An 11,302-nucleotide genomic window follows, 5' to 3' on the forward strand; every position below is an offset into this window, starting at 1 on the left:
ATATATACATTAAAATTGCTCAAATTTGGCCTAATAACATCTTAAGATGTGTTCATTTCACCTACAAAATTTCATGTGAATCGGAGTAGTACTTTTTGTTGTAGCAATGAAAGAGTAGAATGTGTGCCAATGAATTTTGTACAGCCTCTAGTTTTGCTGGTCAGCGCTGTAACTTTTGAATTTTGCAATGGAAATGGCTGAAATTTTGAACACAAACCTCTCAATCTACATTTGTTGCATAGGCAAAATGTCAATCGATGCACTATCAACAATTTTATAGTCGAAACATGTATTGGGACTAAACGTGATTTTAGCCCCTCCGAAAGCAATTAGTCAGCGCCCTTCATTGTTTTGATTGTACTATTGAAAGTACTATACCAAAAATTTTAAAATTTTGCAGGCAAAATATACACATAATCAACTACCATCTGTCAAAATTTCATGAAAATTAGCAGATAAATTCAAAAGTTATGAATAGGCAAACATCGCACATGAAAAACACGAAAAATTTTCCCCAACACTCACACCTATCAACAGCAGTAGCTTTCAAAGTTTGCGAAATTTTGCAAGAAAGTGTATCTATAAGTATCATAACTGCTAACGAAATTTCATAATTATCATCATAGAACTTCAAACTGTAGCTTCAAAGAACCATCTATTATGCGAATGAAAATTGGTCATGATTGTACAAAATGCTTAAAACCACGTCTGTTTGTTTTTCATCTACAGTTAAAAGTAATGCATCGATTTTGATGAAATTTAGCACAAATAATAAACATACACCAAAGAGTTCTCAGTCAATTATTTGGCCAATTTTACTAATTCATTGCAGAGCTACAGCCATACTTTTGTGTCCCGATTATTGCGGATACAGGCTTTACTCGGCGGAAGGAGGTAAGGGGAGGAGGGGGTTTGTTATCCTACACCATCCTAAAGGAGTACAGTGGCGTTTCGGTTTTATCACTAGTCGTTTTAATCACTACTCGCCCAAATTCACGGTTTTCTGTTCGATTTTATCACGATTTTCATTTCGTTTTTATCACACTTGTTTCAAAACATTCCGAAATCAATATAAAATCAATACAGCATTGTCCAGTCCACCAAAACAGTTGAAAAATATAAGCTACGACTTATATATTTAGCAGCTGAACAATTTTGGATAAAAAATTTACATTTATTTCTCGTTTCGCCAAATTCACGGTTTCGTTTATATTTTAGAAGGTACTACTGGACGATCCTTAGAAACATTTTCTGGAGAAGTTCCAGAAAGAACTCTTGAACGATTGGATTTGGATGGAATCCCTGGAAAGAATTCCTGGAATTATCTCGGGACGGATACCTGGGAGAATCCCGAGAGAAATCACGAAATAAACTCTTAGAGGAATCCCAGAAGTATTAGAAAAAAGAATTCTCAAAAGGGGAATCCCAAGAGGAACTGATGAACAAATCCTTGAAGAAAAACCAGGAGAAATTTATGAAGGAGTCCCTGAAGGAAGTGCTATTGCAATGTCAATAGAATTCCCGAAATCGAACTGAAATACACCATTTTTCTCTCTGAACATTACAAGCATTCCCATCGAACGCCCAGTAATTTTATTTGAATTTGCGTCTTATGTCTTATTGCGGAGAAACCACCCGTTTGGGCTGCTGCGCGAAAACTGCTCGCGTGGATATTTTTTTGCCTGGGCACACAGATATAAAAACAGACCACGTGTGAATATTGAACGCTGCATTGTTGAGTACACCTTAGGTGATAGCTTTGCCCTATTAGCAAACATATAATATACCTACGGTGAAAATAAGCCAAATAATTTTTCGCACTGGAATCTAGAAATGCCCGCAAGGAACAATAAATTAGTATGTTTTTTTACGCCCGCGAAGCCATTTTTTTTTTCAATCATCACGCAAACCATAAATGTAAAGCCGTCGAAACCTGTCGCCCTTCAAATCGTTAGCATCAAGACCTCGTCAGACTTACGCAAATTTATCATAGCAATGGCTGCATGCCAATGCCTAAATGAATGTGTCCAAATTAGTTGCAGCTTTATAGGTTTACGCTATACCAAGAACATCTTTCATGAATATGCTGAGACAAGTATGTACGTTACAAAACAAGCTAATGAGCTTGGGAATTCTTAGCAATCACCATCTCTGCTGCATCAAATTTCATTTACTAACCGTACCAACCAAGTAAGGTGGCAAATCTTTTCTACTATTTTCCCGTTTCCTATTCCGTTTTGTTCTTTCCTATCATCCGTATGGTGGCCCCCCGCATGCAAGCCTACAAACCGTTATCTGCTGTCCGATCGCGGTGGCGCGCGTTGGATAAGAAAATGTTTTCATACAAATGCTGCTAAATGCTGGTTTTTGTATGAAACCCATGAATATTTATATACTAATCGACTCGTTATTAGTTGCTGATTGTAATGAGCCAAAAAAATTATATGAAAATCATGTTTTTCTATGAGAAATCGCTGTGCAAACACAAAAGTTACCGACATTTGAGTGGTTTTTAATCCTAAAATTTTGGTATTTCCGAGAGTCCAGTTTTTTCAAATTTTGAGTAAAATCAAATATTTTTTTATGAAAATGAAGCCCAACATCTCAGCCACAGCGTGATTTGTTTTATATTTCGATATCTCTTTTCGTTAATTTTTGAAAAATCGAAACGTGCGCCGAAGTCGGGTTTTACCGGCCCGCCCGGTAAGCTTCCCCTTAATATATATTTATACCTAATAAAATCTTTCATAGCTTTATATTTAGCATGCGGCAAACAGAAAAAATCATCGTTTCATTTGCCCTGCTGAGAGAGCGGTGCCCAAATATGTTCTGTACTTAACAAGAAATGTTACTATCAGTGATTTTTTTTTAAAGACGCCAGTTACAGAAAAGCTCCGGCTTCCTAAAGCTACCTGAGGAAGTGTCTAAAGGAATTACTGATGGAATACCGAGAGAAATTCATGAAAAGATCTGGAAAACTCTGGTATCCCTGGCAAAATTTCTGAAGGAATTCTTGGATGAACTCCGGGAAGAATTTATTGTGAAACTCCTGAATAAGTGCATAAAACCCTTGTTTCAATCTCTAAGGGAATGCCTGGATAAATCCCTTGGGGGTTACCTGGAGAAGAAAATTTTACAAGCATTCCTAGGTGATCCCCTTGAAGAATCTCTGGTGAAACTCTTGGAAGTTTTCCCGGTAGAATACCTGGAGTAATCCCTTTAGGAATTCCTTGATAAACTTGATGTGGGATTAATGGAGGAACACCTGGCTCAGCCCCTAAGAAATCCCTCGAGGAATCCTTAGAAGTACTTCCATAAATCCCTCGTGGAATATCTAGAAGAATCCCTGGTGAATATCTTGGATTAATCCTTTGAGAAAATCCTGGGCAAAACCATGTAAGGATTCCTAGGCGATAATAGTCCTTACCTCTGGAGGAATCCCTGAAGAGAAGAGAAGAATCTCTAAAAGAATAAATGGATTAATCTCTGGTGGAATTCCTGGAGAAATTCCATGTAAAACGAACGTCTAACAAACTAGCTGTCCCCGGCAAACTTTGTCTTGCCTACTATGTTTTTTAACGTTTCAAGTCAAAGTTTCCCCGTTCAAATTGTACGAAAAATCGATTTCCAAAAACTTTTTCTTTGTTTTTTTGCCTCATAAACCTTCCTTGAGTGAAAACTAATATATCAAAACAAAGACGACCCTAATTGGACGTTTTGTTCGCGAGTTATGAGGGGTCCCAAGTATGCCACTGCATTTTTATATACCGATGTGTTCATAAAAATAGCAGTGAAACCGGTTTTCCATACAAAATGGCCAACTTTGACATGTTGTAACTTTGTTCTCCTATGTGCGATTGAGTTGAAAATTTGACAGCGAACTACAGATATGGTGAATATTGTTATAGCAAAATTTGAGAATTTTCGAAGCACGTGGAAGAAACTTGAACGTAGCTTTACCTTGAAGAAGCAAGAAATATTTTCGCACGCTATTCGAATGCCTCGGTTAAGTTAATGTATATAAAGTTTAAAAATTTGAAAAATTCTACTGAATATAAAAAAAAAAACAAAACAAAACAAACACTGCTATTATTTTGATCAATTTGACATAGTGTTGCTTTCTTCCATGTGCTCCGAAAATTCTCAGATTTTGCTATAGGGGAGACTGAGGACACTTGATCCTTGGGGAGACTTGTTCCCCCCATATTTTCTCGGAATCAAAAACAGTTTTCTTCTAGCATATTTTTTTCCAAAACAACATCTGGGCAGACGACAATGTTTTGGCTACAATTGGTTTTAATTGTGTATTGCATTATTTTTAAATGACTGATGGTTTGTTTTCAGTCCTTCAGAAATCTTTTAGGCGATTCCAAAAAATCTCAATAACTTTGTGAAAATTGAACCAAATCGTGTCAAAATGTCACAGCATATAGTATAAATAAAATATTTTCGAGCGTATTTATCCAAATAAGGCTGTTATATAAATATTTCAATTAATGTAGCTTAGTGTATACAACAGTGACATGGGGAGACTTGATCCTTCGAGGATTACACACACATACATGTGAAAAATAAAAATCTATTTGGAAGCCTCTACTTACTCGGAATTCTAATATATTCAACGATAAAACGTGTCAGATTATTATTAATTTATTACACACCATTAAAAGAGGGATCAAGTCTCCCCATTTTCAAAATACGGCATATCCTTAACAATTAAAGGAAATCTTATAATTTCAAATTCACCGTTTTCATCAAAAATGCAAAAAAAACTTGAAAAGAACATGAATAGGAAGCTTCTGGAGTTATTTTCCCTTCAAATTAATCATGTACTCAAAAGGGGATCAATTGTGACCCATTTTTGAAAAATACTTCATAAGACATGCCTCCATAAAACACAGTTTTGAAAACTTTAACAATAATTTAAAGTTCTTCTGTTTTGTAAAAACTTGCAATAGATGTTTATCTGCTATTCTGTACGAAAAATGGATCTAGTTTTGTGTTTTTTCTTAAAGTTACAGGCAAATTAAGAAAAAGAGATCAAGTCTCCCCAGTCCCCCCTACGGTTCTACTAGGATATTATAGCTTTCATTTGATGCTAAGAGAACTCAAATCGGTTGACAGACGACTGAGAAGCGTGAGTGACTTTTTGCAATATACGCACACACATACGCACGCACATACACACAAACACATACAGACTTGCTCAGTTCGTCAAGCTGAGTTGATTGATATATGAGACTCGGCCCTTCGAGCCTCGGATCGAAAGTCGGTTTTTCGAGCGATATTTATACCCTTCTTAGAAGGGCAAAAAGCTGGAAATCTTGTCCTCAAAAATCGGTATCCCAAGTAGGCTTACAAACCAAAATTGGGTTTTTCTAATTTTGAAAAATTTATAGATGTATATGAAAGATCACCTTTTTCTGAGCCACTATTATTTTTTTTCAGACATTTAGAACTTTATTTTGGTATCCAAAATCAAAATTAAAGATATTTATCAATATTTCAACGCATCGATTCAACGAATCGCTCTCATACAAGCTACAAATTGAGTTTTTCCCTGGCTCCAAAATTCATGAAAATTTGGATTTCGGCTCAGTTTGGTGTGCGGATTCTGAATATGGCATTATCTTAACATCGCTAAAGAATCCTATTCACAAAATCGCGAATAAAAAAAACTCCGTCTAAAAGATGTTTCAATGGGATTTGGATAAGAAATGAAATTTAGAAGAAGAAAAAATGTAGGTAACATGTAGTCTAACAACCATTTTAGCAAAGATTTTCTTGTTCTTGACAAGAAGGAAGTAAATTAATCGCCTTTCAATAGCAAATAACTTTAAAGTTGATCTGAGTTCTCACTGGAAATTAATTGCGCTAGCATTAAGCTTTGCATAATCTCTGAACTTTGTTGGAAGTTTGGATTTATGTGGCGAGCTAACTCTCACCATGGGCCATCTTGCCTCAAATAATTAAGTTAGCTATGTATTTTTTAAAACATAATTAATAGAAAATATTTGAACTATTTCCATGGTACAGCTGCGTGAAAGCCGTTTTCCATACAAAATGACCAACTTTGGCATGCTGTAACTTTGTTCTTCTATGATCGATTGAGCTGAAAATTTGACAGCGAACTGCAAATATGGTGAATATTGTAATAGCAAAATCTGAGAATTTTCAAAGCATGTTGAAAAAAAAATAAAACACTATGTGAAATTGATCAAATTAATAGCAGTGTTTGTTTTGATATTTTTTACCCAGCAAACATTTTTAAATTTTTTAAATTTAAACATTTTCTTGTAACCCAGGCGGAAACTGTTTGAATAGCGTACGAAAATATTTTTTGCTTCTTCAAGATAAAGCTACATTTCAATTTATTTACACTGCGATTATTTTGAACGATTTCACAGTGTTTAACCACGTAAAAAAAATTCAGTGTAGTTGGAACGCAGATTGGAAGATTTAACTTAAGTGAACTATACTTTCATTTTAGCAAGTAGTGATCTATTCTTCACATGTATTGTTTTTCGAATTGATGTAACGACTTTATTTTATATAATTTATGTATTTTTTATAGTTTATATGCTTACTTATAAATGCGCGGTAATAGTAGAGTCCTGAGTTATGATTAAACAGTCAAAACTAATCTTAAACTATGTTTAGCTTAGCGTGTATTAATCTATTATAAGCCTGTCAGCTTTGCGTTTACCTATTTTAATTACACTACGTTGCAAATCTGTATCCTTAGTGAAGTATAGGAAAGATAATATACTTTGGTGAAAATTTACAAATCAGCCGTTATTCTGACAAATGTGCAACTTTAAATGAAAAAAAAACCAGAAAGGTTTTTTTATTATTAAAAAAGCAAGGAACAGCTGATTTGTTTCAGAAAATGACTAAAGGTCTTAGGCAATAGGGATGAAATTGAGTAAATACACTTTACTAAATCTATGTGAAGCTTTGGAACAAATCTCTTTGAATCTTCACAGAGATCTGAGTAAAGAGTATTTACTCGGTTTTATTCACATGACCTAATAGCATCCTCAGCACCACTCAACCACTAGTGTAAATCAGCTAAATGAAACTCACATTGCAACTGAGTACTTCTTTTTCATTTGTAATCACAGATATGGCTTCGATAGATTTGTCCTCGGAACTCAGTGCTTCACAGTACCGTAGCTTTACGGCCATTCCGTGTCAAAAACTGCATCACTGTTCGCACTTCACTCTCGGTCATGTTACCAAAGTCTCTCGGCTTCAGACTGTCGATGTCGAGTATTCTGAACTTTTTGAACTTTTTACGAAGCTCTGATTTTTTGTTGCCGTTTTCTTTTCCAAATTTGCCATTTCTTTTGTTTCCATTGTTGTTATTGTTATTATTATTGTTGTTGTTGTTGTTATTGTTATTATTATTATTGTTACCGCCATTATTACCATTATTGTTTGTATTTGTATTGGTGTTGGTATTTGTATTCGTGTTTGTGTTGGTGTTCGTGTTAGAATTACTGTTGCTATTATTAAATCCAGGATAGTAGAACCACCAAGGAAGCAAGTAAGGATAACTCCACGAATCTATGTTTTGCTGTTGTTGAATTGGAGCAGTGACTACGGTTGTAACAGGCTGGCTGACCGGTTGCTGGAAGTTTGACGTGATGAAAGGCGAACTAGCTGCGGCTAATCCTCCTAGCATCCCTCCTCCTCCGTAGCCGTAACCGTATCCGCCATGCTTGATTTTATACAAATATTTCGCTGCCAAAACTCCTAGCAAGATCGCATGGGCCGTGGTCATCATTTTCAGGCCTAGCAACAGCTTGAGCGGGATCAGCACGAATTGGAATGCTAACAACGGAATTCCAATCAACAATAGAGCAATCAGTAGGTATTTCAGAGACGATGCTATCATTGAGCCCACATGGGTGACGCTGTATTCTGAAACGTCGGTCTGCTGAATTCCTCTGATTTCCGGTAGTTTTGCCACTGCTTTCGACGGAGAACGAGTCGGATATTCGTCGTAGCTGGGATAAAAACCACTAATCAATTTTCCATCATATTTTCACTATTCATCACACATTTTCAAATACTCACTAATTTCGGCTGTAGCCCCCATAACCGTAATCTTCGGGTCCTTGCCTCTGATTGAACCGATTTGCACTGTTAGATATCATGCTCAACGCTGTAGATCCTGACCAAGGATTGTTCTCATATTCCACTTCATCAAAAGTATATTCTTTCACTCGATCATTACTCAAGTTGTATCCCACTGGCTTCAAGGAAACTGTGTCCTGGCTATAGAACGTTCTGGATTGCACCATTTTCACTAAACACATTAGATACGTTTCAACTATGATCATACGAACGATCATTTTGCTTCTGTCCCGATATCGCATCGTACTTCCGTGACTCTGTACCGATTGTCTCCGTGTCTCCGGTATGGACACTCAATGGAGCTTCGCGTGCAACTGAAACCCAACCACGGCCATACGATCGCTTTTATAGATAGTAAATGATTCCCGTGATCCGATCGATCGATGACGAACCAGGATAGGCGCCGCCGGACAGAGATGCTGCGATCCCAGTGATCGTCCGCCAAGCCACACCGCACAAGCCGATCCCATTTGGTGTTGGAGACGAAGATGTGAGCGAAAAAGAACTAAATTGAGAACTTCCCTAAGGGGGTCTGTGAATCAATTTACCGACCCGTGGCCGTCGATCCGTTTTGATCGACGCGGGAGCACAGGTACGCCTGCTGCTTTCTCGTAGGGAACGACGAAATTGCAGTGATTATTTGAACCAGTGGGGCTATAGTTTGATTTGCGCGCCTTTTAATTACATGTGGAGCAATGCTAAATGTGCGAAATGCAATCGCGAAAGATCGATTTAGTTGTTGTGAACTGGTGGTAAAGAGAACAGGAAGTTTACCAATCTTAAACAAATCGAGTTAGTTCTGTTCCAATTGGTGCTAACGGGTGTGTTTGCATCATTTTACAGGTACGCCCATCTGTAGAATTAGGTGTGACTCTCTAGCTCCATTGTATTATAGGGTATTGGTTCCTTTATTAAGCATGTGGCTCCCATTTTCATCCTACGAAAAACAAAGAATTGAAGCGCTGTTTGTTTTGTTTCTTATTTTTGCATTTTTTGTTAGAACTGAGCACCCATGAAAACACAAAGAACGGAATCAATCGGTGTCGTAATCGCTTGTTTTCGAATAGGATGAATATGGGAGCGTGAGATTACTGATGGCACACATACCCTACTTGAGTCGATCAAATACTTTTAACACTGAAAACGGTCTTACAATAAAGGTGGAGACTCCCAAATGGAGTAATTTTGATAGAATAACCGTACCATGCCCTAATACCGTGTGTCTTCCAATAATAATTCTCTGAGTGTAATGAGTGAGTTACACTCATTCGAAGAGGGTATTCTGCTTAGAGGGTTCGAAAAGTCGGTACAAGTTAATAATAATTATTACATGTTGGTCTAGAATTCTCTGTTTCTGAGTAAATCTGGAGCAACATTTGCAAAAGGGCACACAAGCATTGGTAAACAATGACTTCAAACGTCGCTCCTGAGCACCCATCAGCTTATTCACAAAAACTAAGACCGTTATCAGATAGAGCAAACATCGATCTTTCGGAAAACGGTGTTCATTTGCGTGGGTGGGCTGTTGTTAGGCCCTACGGAGCATTCTCGAAAAAAGACACAAGACCTCTTGGGCCCTTTTCAAATGTTGCTCCAGAAATCATCAAAACTTAGACTAGATAACGTAACTTTTATAGCACAAATCATTACTAAAAACAAATGCAGATTTCAAAAAAATAAGTTTAATAAAAGTTTGAAAAACCGTAAATGTTTCAAAGGTACAATGCCTACTAGTCTTTGAGAATATTAGTACATATGGTTCATTATGTATGATTATTCAGTGTAGCAGGCTAGCACTGCAAGTGTAGAATACAATGGTGTACTCCCTTAAAAATTGAATGACCTAAATTATCTCAAAACTATCATGAAGATACCCTTGAGAGTTAAGAGGTTCATGGATCCTATTTGGATGTGCAACGTTGTATGTGTCACAGTTCATTGTGAGAATAACTACTGTACTGTCAAGGGCTAAACTTCAGGACAGTTTGGACGACCCTTAATGTAACAAAGATTCATAATAATATATAGTAGGCTTCAGGTCGGCCCAGTAACCGCGATTGATTATGCAACGTTACTCAGTATATTAGATATGACTGCAGTTACGAATGTAGACCTGAAGTTCTGAAATCCAAGATAGTTTGACTGACCTGGAATATTCCTAAAGTGTCTCTAAATGGCGTTTGGAATTTCAAGAGCTTCACGGACCCCACCATGCTGTTATTTATGCCGAAAACACATTAAATTATTCTTGAAGATATGAAGGACTACATTATAGAAAAGTTTGGACGGCCCTGAATATCCCAAAGGTTTATAATAATTTCTAGAAGACTTCAGATTGGTCCAGAAACCACGGTTGATTATGGAATGTTACTCAGTATAGCAGATATGGCTACTGTTACGAGTGTAGACCTGAAGTTAACTCTAAGATAGTTTCAGAGACGAAACAGCCAAGAGCTGGAAGTCTCTACAAAAAAGACAAATCAATCAATCAATTGTAGATTTCAAGAGCTTCATCAAATTTTCATCACGTACAAAATTTATGAAGTTTTATAATCGATACAATTTTTTCCGATTTATTGTAATTTTTCTAATCATCGTAAATATTTATAATCCTAAAAAAAAAGTTTCTAAAAGCTTGAAATCTGAAGAATTTTTTGATGTGCTCAGCTCGACAAAATGGTCACTTGAACCTCTTTGCATCTGAGCCCTCAATTATTTCGTTTTTCCAAACTTCATGGTGTTCAGGATGTTCTAGGTTGACCATAAAGTCTCAAATACAAATATTCCTATTTTTCTTTCAACTTTGCCGAAGACAGTATTTTGTTTTATGGAATGTTTGAACTTATACAGCCGTTTATATTTTGGGGTCATATATGAACCCTCCGGCTCCAAAGGGTTAAACCGTCAGACTGGCTAGGTGGTCTTGTGGCTACCGCTTCTGATTTATATCGTTTGGGGCTGTTCGGGCTCGTTTAGAAGTTGACCATCAATGTTAACTTCTTTTCCCGATCAACCTAGATAGCTGTGTAGTGTCGGTAGCGGTTGTCTCAATAGGCTAAGAATAACACTATGGACCGCCTGATCCAGTGATAAGAGTCCACTAAACAGGTGACCCTTAATTCATGGTGTTATGCGGCTTTATGCTTACCGTGCCAAGGAA

At 36.9% G+C, this 11,302-nt stretch overlaps 1 protein-coding gene across 1 annotated transcript; it reads right to left on the reverse strand.

Moving 5' to 3' along the window:
* Positions 1 to 6,399: 6,399 nt before the first annotated feature.
* Positions 6,400 to 8,560, reverse strand: LOC115265152 (uncharacterized transmembrane protein DDB_G0294619-like). The gene is made up of 2 exons (XM_062849433.1): positions 8,083 to 8,560; positions 6,400 to 8,012 (listed from the first exon to the last, which is right to left on the reverse strand). Exons 1-2 carry the CDS (start codon positions 8,382 to 8,384, stop codon positions 7,163 to 7,165), a joined length of 1,152 nt encoding a protein of 383 aa, XP_062705417.1. The 5' UTR covers positions 8,385 to 8,560; the 3' UTR covers positions 6,400 to 7,162.
* Positions 8,561 to 11,302: the final 2,742 nt, after the last annotated feature.

Source organism: Aedes albopictus, chromosome 2 (genome assembly GCF_035046485.1).
Source record: "Aedes albopictus strain Foshan chromosome 2, AalbF5, whole genome shotgun sequence".
Taxonomy (NCBI): Eukaryota; Metazoa; Arthropoda; class Insecta; order Diptera; family Culicidae; genus Aedes; species Aedes albopictus.